Source organism: Diceros bicornis, chromosome 40 (assembly GCF_020826845.1).
Source record: "Diceros bicornis minor isolate mBicDic1 chromosome 40, mDicBic1.mat.cur, whole genome shotgun sequence".
Lineage (NCBI taxonomy): Eukaryota > Metazoa > Chordata > Mammalia > Perissodactyla > Rhinocerotidae > Diceros > Diceros bicornis.
The window spans coordinates 19109334-19125840 of NC_080779.1; the positions used below are offsets into that span (position 1 = coordinate 19109334).

The following is a 16507-nucleotide window of genomic DNA, read 5'->3' on the forward strand; positions in this document are numbered from 1 at the left end:
TCTATGAGAGCTGAAGCTTTGAGAGAGTGCCTTCTTAAGGAAATGAGTGAAGAGAACAGAGCTTTTTGGATGCTTAGGGCAAAGCAGTATAAAGTGAAGCAGGAGAGACCTCAGAAGTATGAGAGGCCTTTTCCACTTTGTAAACATCCCAAATAGCATTCAGCATGTCTCTGAAAAATATTTGATGAGTATCTGCTTTGTGATTGAGGAAGTCAGAAAAAATTTCAAGTCTTTGAATACGGTCTTAAAAATAATTGTTCTTTTTTTCAAGGTAAAAGCTATATACTCCAAGAAAATTAGACAATTCAGAAAAATAAAAATAAAAAGAAATCACCTAAAATTAAACTAACTAGACTAACTGCTGTTAACATTTTGGTATATTTCCTTCAAGTCTTTTTTTTATGTTATTTTTTTTCTTAATACTGGAGAAATACTGTTTAATTGATTTTATATTTTACATTTTCCCTTACTGTTACAGGTAAAAATTTTATGTTACTATATAATCTTCCAAAATATCATATTAATTGGTTGCTGTGTACTATACTTCAGTAAATCATTCTCTTACTATTGAACATGGAGGTTGTGGACAGGTAGGAATTAGCTAGTTGGCCAAAGAGACAACGAGAATACAAAAGCAAAAAAGTGTGAAAAGGATCGCCTATTTGGGGGAAGTCACTGAAGTCCCTAAATCTGTCACTATTTGAATATTTAAGGGTGTCACTCAGTGGCTTTCCTGTTAATTAGTTCTTGAACTATATGTTTTTTGCCCTGTTTACTCCTCGTGATGTGGTGTTCTTAAAGAGTTCTATAGAAAACATAATAATTTAGACTTGAACTTTAGTGCTTATCACCCAAGTGTGTTGAAGGAAATAATCCACCAATGTATTACAGGTAAAATAGCAAATGAAAGGAATACTTTCAAACACTAAACAGGTACCAAACCAATACCAAAAAAAAGGAGAGAAAAAAGGCAGCACAAAAAATTCTGAAATAAAAAAAATACCATCCCCAGGCCACTGAAGCAGAGTGTGCGCACTTAACTACTGCGCCACTGGGTGGCCCCTGGTATTTCTATTTTTAATTTTTTGAGAAATTTCCATACTGTTTTCCATAGTGGCTGCACCAGTTTGCACTCCCACCAGCAGTGTATGAGGGTTCCCTTTTCTCCACATCCTCTCCAACATTTATTGTTTTTTTCTTGGTAATTATGGCCATTCTAACAGGTGTGAGGTGATATCTCATTGTAGTTTTGATTTGCATTTCCCTAATGGTTAGTGATGTTGAACATCTTTTCATGTGCCTGTTGGCCATCTGTATATCTTCTTTGGAAAAATGTCTGTTCATATCCTCTGCCCATTTTTTGATTGGGTTGTTTGTTTTATTGTTGTTGAGTTGTATGAGTTTTTTATTTATTTTGGAGATTAACCCCTTGTCGCATATATGATTTGCAAATATTTTCTCCCAGTTGGTGGGTTGTCTTTTCATTGTTCCTGGTTTCCTTTGCCTTACAGAAGCTCTTTAGTCTGATGTAGTCTCATTTCATTTGTTTATTTTTTCTTTTGTTTCCTTTGCCTGAGTAGACATGGTGTTCAAAAAGATGCTGTTAAGACCCATGTCAAAGAGTGTAGTACCTATATTTTCTTCTAAATATTTTATGGTTTCATGTCTTACCTTCAAGTCTGTAATCCATTTTGAGTTAATTTTTGTGTATGGCATAAGATAATGGTCTACTTACATTCTTTTGCATGTGGCTGTCCAGTTTTCCCAACACCATTTGTTGAAGACGGTTTCCTTTCTCTGTTGTATGTTCTTGGCTCCTCTGTCAAAGATTAGCTGTCTGTAGATATGTGGTTTTATTTCTGGGCTTTCAATTCTGTTCCATTGATCTGTGTGTCTGTTTTTGTACCAGTAGCATGCTGTTTTGAGTACTGTAGCTTTGTAGTATATTTTGAAGTCAGGGATTGTGATGTCTCCAGCTTTGTTCTTTTTTCTCAGGATTGCTTTAGCTATCCTGAGATAGGGGTCTTGTTGCCCCATATGAATTTTAGGATTCTTTGTTCTATTTCCGTGAAGAATGTCATTGGGATTCTGATTGGGATTGTATTGAATCTATAGATTGCTTTAGGTAATATGGACATTTTAACTATGTTTATTCTTCTAATCTATGTGCATGGAATATCTTTCCATTTCTTTATGTCATCATCGATTTCTTTCAATAATGTCTTATAGTTTTCATTGTATAGGTCTTTCATCTCCTTGGTTAAATTTATTGCTAGATATTCTGTTCTTTTTGTTGCGAATTTAATTGGGATTGTATTCTTGAGTTCTCTTTCTATTAGTTCACTATTAGAGTATAGAAATGCAACTGATTTTTGTAAGTTGATTTTGTACCCTGCGACTTTGCTATAGTTGTTGATTATTTCTAGTAGTTTTCTGATGGATTCTTTAGGGTTTTCTATATAGAATCACGTCATCTGCAAACAATGAGAGTTTCACTTCTTCCTTGCCAACTAGGATACCTTTTATTTCTTTTTCTTGCCTAATTTCTCTGGCCAAAACCTCCAGTACTATGTTGAATAAGTGCTGAGAGTGGGCACACTTATCTTGTTCCTGTTCTCAGAGGGATGGCTTTCAATTTTTCCCTGTTGAGTATGATGTTGGCTGTGGGTTTGTCATATATGACCTTTATTATTTTGAGGTACTTTCCTTCTGTACCCATTTTATTGAGAGTTTTTATTGTAAATGGATGTTGGATCTGGTCAAATGCTTTCTCTGCATCTATTGAGATAATCCTGTGATTTTTACGCCTCGTTTTGTTAACGTGGTGTATCACATTGATTGATTTGTGGATGTTGAACCATCCCTGTGTCCCTGGTATAAATCCCACTTAATCATGATGTATGATCCTTTTAATGTATTGCTGTATTCGGTTTGCCAGTATTTCGTTGAGGATTTTTGCATCTATGTTCATCGGTGATGTTGGCCTGTAATTTTCCTTCTTTGTATTGCTCTTGTCTGGCTTTGGGATCAAGGTGATGTTGGCCTCATAGAATGAGTTGGGAAGTGTTCTGTCTTCTTCAATTTTTTGAAATAGTTTTAGAAGGATAGGCATTAAATCTTCTTTGAATGTTGTGTAGAATTCTCCAGAGAAGCCATCTGGTCCCGGACTTTTATTTTTTGGGAGATTTTTTATTAATGTTTCAATTTCTTGTGATTGGTCTGTTCAGATTCTCTATTTCTTCTTGATTCAGTTTTGGGAGATTGTATGAGTCTAATAATTTATCCATTTCTCCTAGATGGTCCAATTTGTTGGCATATAGTTTTTCATTGTATTCTCTTGTAATCCTTTGTATTTCTGTGGTATTTGTTGTAATTTCTCCTCTTTCATTTCTAATTTTATTTATTTGAGCCTTCTCTCTTGTTTTCTTGGTCAGTCTGGCTAAGGGTTTGTCAATTTTGTTTATCTTCTCAAAGTACCAGCTCTTAGTTTCATTGATCCTTTCTACTGTTTTTTTTTTTTGGGTTTCTATTTCATTTATGTCTGCTCTAATTTTTATTATTTCCCTCCTTCTGTTGACTTTGTGCTTTGTTTGTTCTTTTTTCTGGTTCTGTTAGGTGTAGTTTAAGATTACTTATTTGAGATTTTTCTTGTTTGTTGAGGTGGGCCTGTATTGCTATGAATTTCCCTCTTAGGACTGATTTTGCTGCATCTCATAGGAGTTGGTATGATGTATTTTCATATTCATTTGTCTCCAGATATTTTTTGATTTCTCCTTTAGTTTTTTCATTGATCCATTGGTTGTTCAGTAGTATGTTGTTTACTCTCCACATAATTGTCACTTTCCTAGCTTTTTTCTTGTTGATTTCTAGTTTCATAGTATTATGGTCAGAAAAGATGCTTGATATGATTTCAGTCTTTTTAAATTTATTGAGGTTTGTCTTGTTTCCCAACCTATGGTCTATCTTCGAGAATGTTCCATGTACACTTGAGAATAATGTGTATTCTGCTGTTTTTGGATGGGGTATTCTATATATATATCTGTTAAGTCCATCTGGTCTAGTTTTTCATTTAATTCCACTGTTTCCTTGTTGACTTTCTGTCATCAATGGATGATCTGTCCATTGATGTAAGTGGGGTGTTGAGGTCCCCTACTATTTTTGTGTTGCTATTAATTTCTCCCTTTACGTCTGTTAATAGTTGCTTTATGTACTTTGGTGCTCCTGTGTTAGGTGCTCCTGTGTTATTTATAAGTGTTATATCCTCTTGGGGAATGTCCCTTTTATCATTATGTACTGCCCCTCTTTGTGTCTCATTGCCTTTTTCATCTTGAAGTCTGCTTTGTCTGATATAAGTATAGCAACACCAGTTTTTTTTTGTTTGCCATTTGCTTTGAGTATCATCTTCCATCCCTTCACTCTGAGCCTGTGTTTGTCTTTAGAGCTGAGATGTGTTTTCTGGAGGCAGCATATTGTAGGGTCTTATTTTTTAATCCTTCCAGCCACTCTGTGTCTTTTGATTGGAGAATTCAATCCATTTACATTTAGAGTGATTATTGATATATGAGGGCTTAATACTGCCATTTTATCTCTTGTTTTTCGGTTGTTCTGTATTTACCTTGTTTCTCGTCCTGTGTATTTCCAACTGCCCTTTCAGTTTGGTGATTTTCTCTGATGGTTTTCTCTTTACTTATCATTTGTGTCTCTCTTCTAGTTTTTTGTTTAGTGGTTTTACCATGAGATTTGTATAAAAGATCTCATAGATGAGATAGTCCATTTTCTGATAGCCTCTTATCTCCTTAGCCTAAGCAGTTTCCATCCCTTTCCTCTTCCCTAAGTTGTTGTTACAACGTATTCCATTTTGTGTTGTAAGTTTGTGAGTAAAATGAAGTGATTATAGTTATTTTTGATGATTTCCTTCCCTTTATCTTGAATGTTACAATTGTTTGCTAACCTGATTTGATAGAGAGTTGCAGTTTTCTGATTTTCTCTATTTATCTGCTTGCTCAAGGCTTTGTAAACCTTTTCATTTTTATTTCAGGTATGAGGGCATTCTTAAGCATTTCTTGTAAGGGGGGACTTGTGGCGATGAACTCCCTCAGCTTTTGTTTATCTGTTAAAGTTGTTATTTCTCCCTCATCTGAAGGATAGTTTCACTGGATAGAGTATTCTTCGCTGAGTTTTTGTCTTCCAGTGTTTTGAATATATCATTCCAATCTCTCCTAGCCTTTAAGGTTTTTGCTGAGAAATCCACTGAAAGCCTGATAGGGGTTCCTTTGTAGGTTATTTTCTTCTGCCTTGCTGTCCCAATATTTTTTCTTTGTCATTGGCTTTTGCCAGTTTCACTGATATATGCCTTGGAGAAGGTCTTTTTACATTGATGTAATTAGGAGTTCAGTTAGCTTCATTTACATGTAATCCAGCTCCTTCCCCAGGTTGGGAAGTTCTCAGCTATTATTTCTTTGAACAAGCTCTCTGCTCCTCTCTCCCTCTCTTCTCCCCCTGGAAGACCTATAATCCTTATGTTCCATTTCCTAATTGAGTCGGATATTTCTCGGGAAATTTCTTCATTTCTTTTTAGTCTTAGTTCTCTCTCCTCATCCACCTGAAACATTTCTATATTTCCGTCCTCTGAATTACTAATTCTGTCCTCCATAATGTCAGCTCTGTGTTTTTGTTTTTGGTGAGGAAGATTAGCCCTGAGCTAATGTCTGTTGCCAGTCCTCCTCTTTGCTGAAGAAAATCGGCCCTGGGCTAACATCCATGCCCATCTTCCTCTACTTTATATGTGGGATGCCTGCCACGGCATGGCTTGATAAGCAGTGCGTAAGTCAGTGCCTGGGATCCGAACCTGTGAACCCTGGGCTGCCAAAGTAGAGTATGTGAGCCTTACCACTACACCACCAGGCCAGCTGTGTCAGCTCTGTTTTTTAAGGATGCTAGATTGTTTTTTATCTCATTCATTGTGTTCTTCATCTGCAGCATTTCTGTTTGTTTTTTTTAGACTTTCATTCTTTTTTATGAAGAATTCCTTCTGCTCGTTAATTTTATTCCTGAGTTCATTGAACTGTCTTTCTGAATTTTCTAGTAACTTGTTGAGTTTCTTTATGCTAATTATTTTGAATTCTCTGTTGTTTAGACTGTAAATTTCTGTGACTTCAGGATTGATTTCCGGGTAATTGTCATTTTCCTTCTGGTCTTAGTGTTAATGTATTTATTCATGCTGTTTGATGGGGTAGACCTTTGCTGGCGCCTGGTGATAGTATCTGGTTGCAGATTCCACCTGCCACCACTGAGGGAAGCAAAGTTGTGTTTGCTGAGCCTGCTGCCTCCCCTGGCAGCTGTGCCTGTCTGTTGGGAGTTGTGCTGATAGGGCTCTCTGCATCTTGTTGCCGCTGCTTCACACACACAGGTACAGGCACTCTGGTGGGGATCTCCTGCACTGGCCGACTGGCCAAGCTGGCGCACCAGGTGGGATGGGGGGAGGGGCGCTTTCTTTCCCACCTGTGCTCCCATTCTGCACTCACTGGCAGCCTGCCTAGGCTTATTGGCTTGGTGGGGATGCCCCCGTGGTGGCTGAGCCGCCTCAGTGTAGAGCATTCCTGCGGGCTGGGAAGCAACTCGGAGAGTGAAAGCATCCCTGCAGAGGGCTGCCCTTTCCCCCATCTTCTCTCACAGTTGCTCACCGGCCACTGCATGAGGTCTCATGCCCAAGATCGCTGCCTCTAGGGAGGGGGCGGAGATCCTCTTACTTCCTTCCACTGTTTCCTGGGGGATCCAGTACCCCGACCTTTAGATGTATGGCTGCATGGATCTCTCAGACGTCTATTGTGTTGTGTGAATGTCCTCTGTTGGTTAAGGACTGTCCTTTTCATTGTATCTTAGAGGGGAGAGACCAAGGGAACAGCTCACTCCACCATGATGCTCTCTACTTCTTATTACTATATATGAGCCACGTATATATTTTTGTGATGATAGCTTTCTTAATGGTTTCTTAAAGTCTGTATATTTTAGCCTCATTTTTTTGGAATAGCCTGAAGAAGCTTCTCGTTTAAGCAGAACCTTCTCTTCCCTGATGTTTGCTTCTGAAGCAGGTATCTTTGTTTTAGCTTCTTCTTAAGCAAGTCTTATCCTTTTAGTGTTCTTTAAGTGAAAAGTTTTGCTTTGAGCTGGAGCTGACTTCTGCTAATGATTGAGAAAACTTGGCTTTTTTTTTTTTTGATTTTTATTGATATTTTAATGGTTTCTAACATTGTGAAATTTTGGGTTGTACATTTTTGTTTGTCCATCACCCCATATATGACTCCCTTCACCCCTTGTGCCCACCCCCCACCCCCACTTCCCGGGTAACCACAGTCCAGTTTTCTCTGTCCATGTGTTGGTTTATATTCCACATATGAGTGAGATCATACAGTGTTTGTCTTTCTCTTTCTGGCTTATTTCACTTAACATAATACGCTCCAGGCCCATCCATGTTGTTGCAAATGGGACGATTTTGTCTTTTTTTATGGCTGAGTAGTATTCCATTGTATATATATACCACATAGAAAACTTGGCTTTTAAACGGATAATGTTTATTTCAAACGCTAACCAACAAATATATATAGCATTAGAAAGCATTTTATAGCATAATTATAAAAAGATCTCTTCATATCACCCATCAAATCAACAAAAACAGAACTAACAGCACCAAAACTAAACCTCAGAACATTTAAGAACAAAGTGAGGAAAACAGTTTGTCCTCCTTAAAAGAGCATTTGAGAATGGAGTAGAGGGGCTGGCCCCGTGGCTTAGCAGTTAAGTGTGCGTGCTCCGCTACTGGTGGCCTGGGTTGGGATCCCGGGCGTGCACCGATGCACGGCTTCTCTGGCCGTGCTGAGGCAGCGTCCCACATACAGCAACTAGAAGGATGTGCAACTATGACATACAACTATCTACTGGGGCTTTGGGGGAAAAAAAGGAGGAGGATTGGCAATAGATGTTAGCTCAGAGCCAGTCTTCCTCAGCAAAAAGAGGAGGATTAGCACGGATGTTAGCTCAGGGCTGATCTTCCTCACAAAAAAAAAAAAAAAAAATGGAGTAGAGGAGGGCCAGCCCCGGTGGCCTAGTGGTTAAGTTCAGTGTGCTCCACTTCAGTGGCCAGGGTTCAGTTCCCAGGCACAGACCTACACCACTTTGTTAGTGGCCATGCTCTGCTGGTGGCCCACATACTAAAAAATAGAGGAAGATTGGCACGGATGTTAGCGCAGTGCGAATCTTCCACAGCAAAAAAAAAAAAAAAAAGGAAAAGAAAAAGAAAGTAGAGGAAAACAGATCCTCCTAATGTAAAAGCATCAGAGTTTAATTTAGTTCAGCAAATTTTTACTGAGTTTGTTCTAGACCTAGATACTGGGAATGCAAGGATGATAAAATAAAGATGATAAAGAGCCAGTGTCTTCATTAAGAGCTTCAAGAATTCCTTAAAGAGGGTGTTAAACCTGGAAAGGTAATTATTTTGACTAGATGGAGGAGATTTGGTGACTCTTTTTAGAAATTGCACTCATACTTGAAAAAGCTTACTCTTGATACTTATCAATCATTATCAATTACTTGTGCTTTCCATTTCACTTTTGTTCAATTTGGTAGCTTGGATTTATTTCATATTTTTAATTTGGAATGTTTTGGTGTCTTTTTGCTTTAGGGTATTTATGCAGTAGGATAAGAACTCTAAAGCCATTTTAGGTTAAAATGAGTTAATTCATACTCTGCTTATGTTCCAGGACCATTTTTGGTGAGGAGGAACTAATTTTATTTCCTTCAAGATTAACTTAAATCTAAGATCATTCTAGAGCATAGAGGTGCAGTATTTCTGTTTGAAATCCTTGGGCTGAAGGGATGATGAGGAAAATGCTGCCATAAGGTCTCTGGGAAGAGGAGAAGATACTCTTCCTCAGAAATTTTTGGAAAAGTGGGAGTGGTGATGGCCTTTGGAGCAAGAATTTTTCATTTAATACTTCAGAACCTACTAGGATAATATAGTCTGCTGCTAGGCACCTTTGACTGAAACAAGCTTATCTAGTTACTAGTTAAATTTTCTTCCTTTTGCAAATGTAACATATTTGTTTTTTCCTTTCTTTTAGCATAATTCTCCATCTAGTGATGATAGTTCCAACTACAGCCTCGATTCAGATGTTGAACATACAGAAAGTTCCCACAGAAAAAGAACTGGTTTCTACAGGGATTATGACATTCCATTTCCTCAGGTATTGCCTTTTTTTATTGTGATAAAATAGACATAACATAAAATTTACCGTTTTAACCACTTTTAAATGTACAATTCACTGGCATTAAGTATATTCATAATGTTGTCCAACCATCACCAGTGTCCATTTCCAGAACTTTTTCATCATTCCAAACAGAAGCTGTGTACCCATTAAACAATAGCACCTCATTTTTCCCTGCCCCCAGCCCCTGGAAACCACTATTCTACTTTCTGCCTATGGTTTTTCCTATTCTAGGTACCTCATATAGGTGGAATCATACAGTATTTGTCCTTTTGTGTCTGGCTTATTTCACTTATCATAATTTTTTTATGTGTCATCTATGTTGTAGCATGTATCAGAATTTAATTCTTTCTTAAGGCTGAATGATATTCCATTGTATGCATATGCCACATTTTGTTCATCCGTTCCACTGTTGATGGGCACTGGGTTGCTTCCACCTCTGGCTGTTGTGCATAGTGCTGCAATGGTACTGGGTGTACAGATTTCTCTTGGAAGCCCTGCTTTCAGTTCTTTGGGGCATATACCTAGGAGTGGAATTGCTGGATCATGTGGTAATTCTGTATTTAACTTTCTGAAGAACCGCCAACTGTTTCCCAAAACAGCTGTACCATTTTACATTCCTGCCAACAATGCATAAGGTTTTCTGATTTTTTCACATCCCTGCCAAACTTGTTATTTTTCTTTTTTTTTTCCTTTGGTGAGGAAGATTGGCCCTGAGCTAACATCTGTTGCCAATCTTACTCTTTTTTGCTTGAGGAAGATTTTCCCTGAGCTAACATCTGTGCCAGTTTTCCTCTATTTCGTGTGTGGGATGCCACCACAGCATGCCTTGATGAGCGGTGTGTAGATTTGCACTCGGGATCTGAACCTGCAAACCCCAGGCCTCTGAAGCAGAGCACGTGAACTTAACCACTATGCCACCGAGCCGGGCCCTCATTTGTTTTTTATAATAGCTTTCCTAATGGGTACGAATTTGTATCTCATTGTAGTTTTGAGGTATTGCCTTTTAATGGGAAAAATAAAGCTTTTAATTTTATTCTTTGCTTTTAGATATTTTGAGAAAATGTTTTATAAGATGTATGCTACAAATTTGAAATCTTTGAAAATAAAGAATACGTCTTGTATTAGTTTGCTAGGGCTTCCGTAACAAAATACTACAGACTGGTGGCTCAAACAACGGAAATTTATTTTCTCACAGTCTGGAGGCTAGAAGTCCAAGATCAAGGTGCCAGCAGGGTTGGTTTCTTCTGGGACCTTAAGAGAAGGATCTGTTTAGGCCTCTCTCCTTGGCTTGTAGATGGCCACCTCCTTACTGCTTTGTCCTCATGCGGGCATCCCTCTGTGCACACGCATCCCTGGTGACTCTCTGTGTGTCCATGTTTTTTCTTATAAGGACACCAGTCAGACTGGATCAGGGCCCACCCTTACAGCCTCTTTTTAACTTAATTACCTCTTTAAAGGCCCCGTCTCCAAATGTAGTCACATTCTAAGGTACTGAGGGGTTAGCACTTCAACATATGAATTTTGTGACATCTGCCTCAGTAAGTGAAAAAATTATTTGAAGTGTTTTAAACAGAAAAAATTTTAAAACGTGATATACTTTATATTTTTCTTAAGTATGTTGCACTGTATGAACAAAGTCTTCAGTGTAAATATTATTTTGTGCTAGAAAAATCATGGTGCGCTCAGGAGCACTGGGGAGTATTCAGGTAAATGTACACCTATCTGAAAAACTGCAGACTTTCTGAGCTTTGGCTTCTGCCAGTGTGCCAGCATGCTTGTCTACCCAAGCTCTATTGTTTTCCAAATTTAGTTTCCCTAATCTTTTGTGAGTTTAGAAACCAAATCACTGTGTTTGTTAGAGTTCTTCCTATTGCTTTCTCTTTCTCTCTTGCCTTCTTTATAGTCGAGGTTACTCAGTAAGTGACCATTGAATACATGGTGTTTTATTAAAGTGTCTTCCTTTAGAATTGGGAAAGAATTATACTCTAGTTAATTTTATCTAGTTAGGTGCATATTAGAATGTATATATATATTCACTGTGTCTAGTAATTTTGGAGTGAATGGTGCTGCCATTTCTCAGAACATTTTAAAACTATTCACTAGAATTATTTTTATCACTAATGACAAATTTTTTAAATGAGTTCAATTCGGCAAACGCTGATGTGGTACCTAAATTTCATCATTTGCAGTTGGATTTTTTTTTTTTAGAAATAGTCAAAGATCATTTGGAGATTGTTCCAGTGAATGGAAAAATGCTCTGCTGGGCATTCCTATTTCAGATAACAAGGCATTTAAAAATATTGTAGTGAGATTTTTAAGCTCTTAATTCATATCCTCTTTTTTTTTTTCCCTCCCCAAAGCCCCAGTATATGGTTGTATATCCTAGTTGTAAGTCATTCTAGTTTCTATGTGAGCTGCTGCCACAGCATGGCTACTGACAGACGGGTGGTGTGGTTCTGCAACTGGGAAGTGATCCCCGGGCCACTGAAGCAGCAAGCACCGAACTTTAACCACTAGGCCATCAGGGCTGGCTCTAAGCTCTTAATTCATAAACTGTCACTAAAAATAGCTCCAAAAGAGAAGACACAGAATGTTTAAAACAGTGGCAGAAGTGTTGTAATAAATACATAGCCTTTTATGGGGGCTACTCTGAAGGACAGGATCAATTTGTATATTTAAACAATAGTGCATTTAAGTAATTCATATTTTCTTAAACATTGTATTTGTTGTCATTATATTGACTATTATGTATCCCTACAGATACAGTGTAATTATTTTTGTTTCAAAAATTCAGTTAAAGAAATTAAGAAAAGAAAAAAGATGACCTTTTATATTTACCCACATTTGATTTTCAGTGCTCTTTGTTGCTTTGTGTAGATCTGAGTTTCAATCTGGTATCATTTTCTTTTAACCTGAAATACTTCATTTAGTCTTTATTTAGCGTTTCTTATAGTGCAGGTTTGCTGTCAATAAATTCTCTTAGCTTTTATTTATTGGGAAATTGTTTATTTGACTCTTATTTTTAGTAACTTTTTATTTTGTCATAATGACTTACAGAAGAGTTGTGAGAATGGTACAAAGAACTTCTGTATCTCTTTCACCCAGCTTCTCCAGTTGTTAACATTTTACTGCATGTGCTTTGCTTTATCCTTTATCACTCCTCGTCTTTCCGTCTCTTCACAGGGATCTAATTTGCCTTTAAACCCATCTATTAAGTTCTTGATTTCAGTATTTGTATTTTTCACATCTAGATATTTATTTGATTCTTTTTCAGATCTTCAAAGTAATTTTTATAGTTTCCAGTTCCCTGCTGAAATCCTCATAATGTCTTTTACTTGAAAATAGCAAGCACAGATATTTTAAAATCTGTGTCATATGAATTCTAATATCTGGAGTCTGTATTTCTATTACCTGTGGCTTTTGCTGATTCTCTTTCATGTGCTCTTGTCTCCTCATATGGCTGGGTTTTTTGTTTGTTTGTTTTTGTATTGTGTACCGAGCATTGTATTTGCAAAATACAGTGCATTTTGTAGAAATAATTTAAGGCCCAGGATGATGTTCATTTCCTCCAGAGAGGATTTTCACTTGCTCCCACCAGATTCCTAGTGACCCTTACAACTTTATTCCAGTTTCAGGACCTGAGCCTTTTCTGGGCCACCCCAATGACTTAAAATTGCACTATAGCCCCTGATTCACATTAAAGGATTCCCCCAAAATTAGCAGAAGGGGGTTACTAAGACTTCCACTTTTTCCACATTCTGGACTTCTCCTTTTGTTCCCATAGATTAAAGGGATAGTCAAAAGTGCTGTTGAACCTTTTAGCTGATTTTTCATGAGGGGCTGATGCTTTCAGAGCAAGAGCAGCTCCAAATGCTGCTCACTTCTCTGGATTGTCATCTACTCCGTGGATAATGGTCTGGTAATCCTTCACTAATTTGTTAAGCTCTCTCATGTCTGTGGTACATTTGAAAAGATATGTTGTCTATCTTTTCTACTGTTTTTTAGGAGGAGGACTGATCTGAATTACTTAGTCTGCCATCTCTTCAGAAGAGAAACTTCAGTACCATTTCCTCCACATATGTTTTAGAGCTGACTCACTGAGATTAGAAAATACCCTAAGTACATGCTAAAAATCCCATTTTCTTAGATAACGAGTATCTGCTATAGAACTTCTACAGTTATAGGCCCAACATAGAATATAGTATTAACTTCTAGCTATTAAATTAGAGGACTTAATGTATTTTCCCTTTTCCTCATCCTTGTTCAGGGTCTCCTATTCCCTTATTTTATATTTACAGTGATTGACATGGGGCCACTTTCTGTTTTACAGAAACCAAACCTGTCCCCACAGACATTCTAGCAGTGTATATAGCCTAATAATCAGTCACCAAAGTAATTGGAGAAACTATATCCTTTGGTAGAATTTGTAGTCTTTTTCAGTTCTTTCATCTTCTCTCAGGAGGGCTTTAAAAAATACTTGCTAGATCCTTGCTGTTGAGTGCGTTTTGTTCATTCCAAATGATGAACATGTGAAGCATAAGGAGATATTCTCTTAGAGAACTGGGGCTACTCTGTAAACCGTCATCCATTTAGTGCTTTCTGGAGAGCTTGCACCACATGGATGGTGCTCTGATCCAAACACTAAACACCGCAGCAGGCCACATTAGGGTCTTTCACGGCAGAAGGAGCCCCGAGATGGGAGGTTTGCATCATTAGAGGGCTACTAGGAATATTTGCAGTTGGGAAAACTTGGGAGGGGATAAATTGAAAGTTTAGGGATAATTCTATTTAAAAAGGTAGGAATATGGAGATTATTTTTGTAAAGGCTGTGAAAAATCAGAGAATTGAATTAATATTAAAAATTAAAAGCTTTTATGACAAGCATCTAATCTCCAGAGGAAAATTCATACTCACCCATTAACAGAGTAATCTTTAGTCATAAAGCATTGAAATACATCATTGAAGCATTACTATAGTCACATTTTTATTAGAGGAAATGTAAGTACCATTCAACTAATTAATTAATCTTCAACTTAATCTAAGCAATTATCTTTTGTTTTATTTTCATAGTGCCTTTTTAAAAAAGTCAGAAACACTGCCTTTTGTCTACAATTGTAAATCTCCTTCTGAATTTCTGAAGTGCTAGATGAGAACAGTTTATAAACTTTAAAAGTACTACTTAAAACAAATCAGAAATCTAATACAGTGTCTTCAAAATTTTAAATTGATGAGCTAATTGATTTTCTTGATTGCTTTAGTTATATATTTTTTCTTTATCTTATAATTACTGAAAGGATCTTAATATTTCTCTGCATTTTATTAAAAACACATAGTTACATGTTGCTGTTCTGCCAGGGCAGGATTTTTATATCACATTTAAAATGTACTAAGCTAAAGATGAGTCATGGTCTGAGTTTTTCTAGATCCTCAAGTTGTAATTCTGTGCAATTTTTTCTTGCTTTCCTATAAAAAAATTAACAGAAGATATGATAGAACTAATAAAAATATTCTGTAAATAGAGATATATTTGCATACAATCATTAAATAAACTTCTAGGACTAAAGTGTATTCTTTGTTTTCACATGCTTTAGTGAAGAAGCAATAAAATTAATAATGTATATTGTAATAAATAATTCCTATGAGCAGTTTATTTAGTAGATGTTTTTCACTATTAGGGAAATCTCTGTTTTTTCTATTAGACCAGAGATGTAAACATTTTCTTTTTATAAAATTTTCCACACATATAGTTTTTTTATTAAATATAATATGCTTAAACATGTTATTTGGGAATTTTTCAATGTTAGGAGAATATATATATTTTTCTACCCCTTCCTCAAGCTGTTTTACTATCTTTTCCTTATTTTCGAAAAGATCGTTTCAGCTTTTTGGAGATGGAATTCATGTATGATGGTGTGAATTTTTAAGTATTCCTGCGTGTATAAGTATTGAGTTATGGGATGTGGAAAACAAAAAGCGAACCAAACACTCCCACCAGCAAGGATCTATGAAGATTATGATGTTTAGTAATATCAGCATAGCATTTACCTTTTTGAACTTAGTTTTAAATAGTGTCAAAGGTAAGTACTAACCAAGAGACAGAACTAATAGCTATCTTTTTTCCTCTTCTTTCTTCCAACTTTCTGGGGGAAAAAAGGTGTCCTGTAACTATCAATTCCTATATATAACTGAAAAGTCCTGATAATGATTGTCCATTTTTCGCTTAGCATGGACGTATATCAGGAAGCTACATGACATCAAAGAAGAGTCAACATAACAAAAAATTTAAAAGTAAAGAATATGACGAGTACAGTACCTACAGTGATGACAACTTTGGTAACTACAGTGATGACAACTTCGGTAACTACGGTCAGGAAACAGAGGAAGATTTTGCCAATCAGCTGAAACAATACAGACAAGCTAAAGAAACCTCAAATACTGGTTTAGGATCATCATTTTCTAAAGAGCCAGGGAAAAAACATAGAATGAAAGGACTTCAGCAAGGTAGGTTTGAAATTGTCACTCTGTTTTTGAATATGAGAACCTTATTAAAACGGGTAGCTATGTAGTAAAAAATTTCTTAGCCCTTTCTCAAGATCAGCTTATTCTTGTGGTTCCTGAATTAGTTTTTCTTTTAGACTTTGAGCACAAAAATCTATAAATATTTCAATCTGCATGATATCTTAATATTTGAATTAGAAAGCTATCCTAATATTTTAAAAGTATATAAAAATGTAAAACAACTTTCCTGTTATGTTTTTCTCATCTCTTCTATATGATATCAATATACTGAAAAAATAACCTACCTTTTTCAGTTGTCTCTATTACTCTACATATTACTTTATATTTTAGACTGGTAAGGACAGAATTCTGGGAAGCTATTTTTTTATTAGGCTTTAAAATATGGCAATCATTTTTGCTATGCAAGTGTACTTAGAACTATGGACATCTTTCAAGACTCGAAATAAGAACATAATCTAAAAAAATTGCTGGAGTGATCACCTGTTCATCTGCTTTATTGAGGTACATGGTCCCTGAAGAAACCAAGGCAGGTTGCCATAGAAACTTTGGGTCACAGAAGGGTCAGATCAACCTTAAGAATTGTTCAGTCAGTATATCTGCTTCAAGAAAATTGGAGCTATGGTAATAACTTTGTATGGTGACAGACGCTTACTGGATTTATCTTGGTGATCACTTTGTAATGTATATAAATGTTGAATCACTATGTTGTGCAACTGAAACTAATA

The 16507-nt window shown here is 36.6% G+C and overlaps 1 protein-coding gene across 3 annotated transcripts in view; it reads left to right on the forward strand.

The window, feature by feature from the left end:
• ZC3H6 (zinc finger CCCH-type containing 6) overlaps nt 1-16507 on the forward strand; it is a 64675-nt gene that overhangs the window by 28697 nt on the left and 19471 nt on the right. For 2 of the 3 annotated variants that reach the window (XM_058534615.1, XM_058534616.1), the window contains exons 3-4: nt 9117-9239; nt 15488-15764. In XM_058534615.1, coding sequence (XP_058390598.1) covers nt 9117-9239; nt 15488-15764 — 400 coding nt within the window. Of the gene's footprint in view, nt 1-9116; nt 9240-15149; nt 15341-15487; nt 15765-16507 lie in introns of those variants that run through there. The other variant, XM_058534617.1, reaches the window with a different exon arrangement.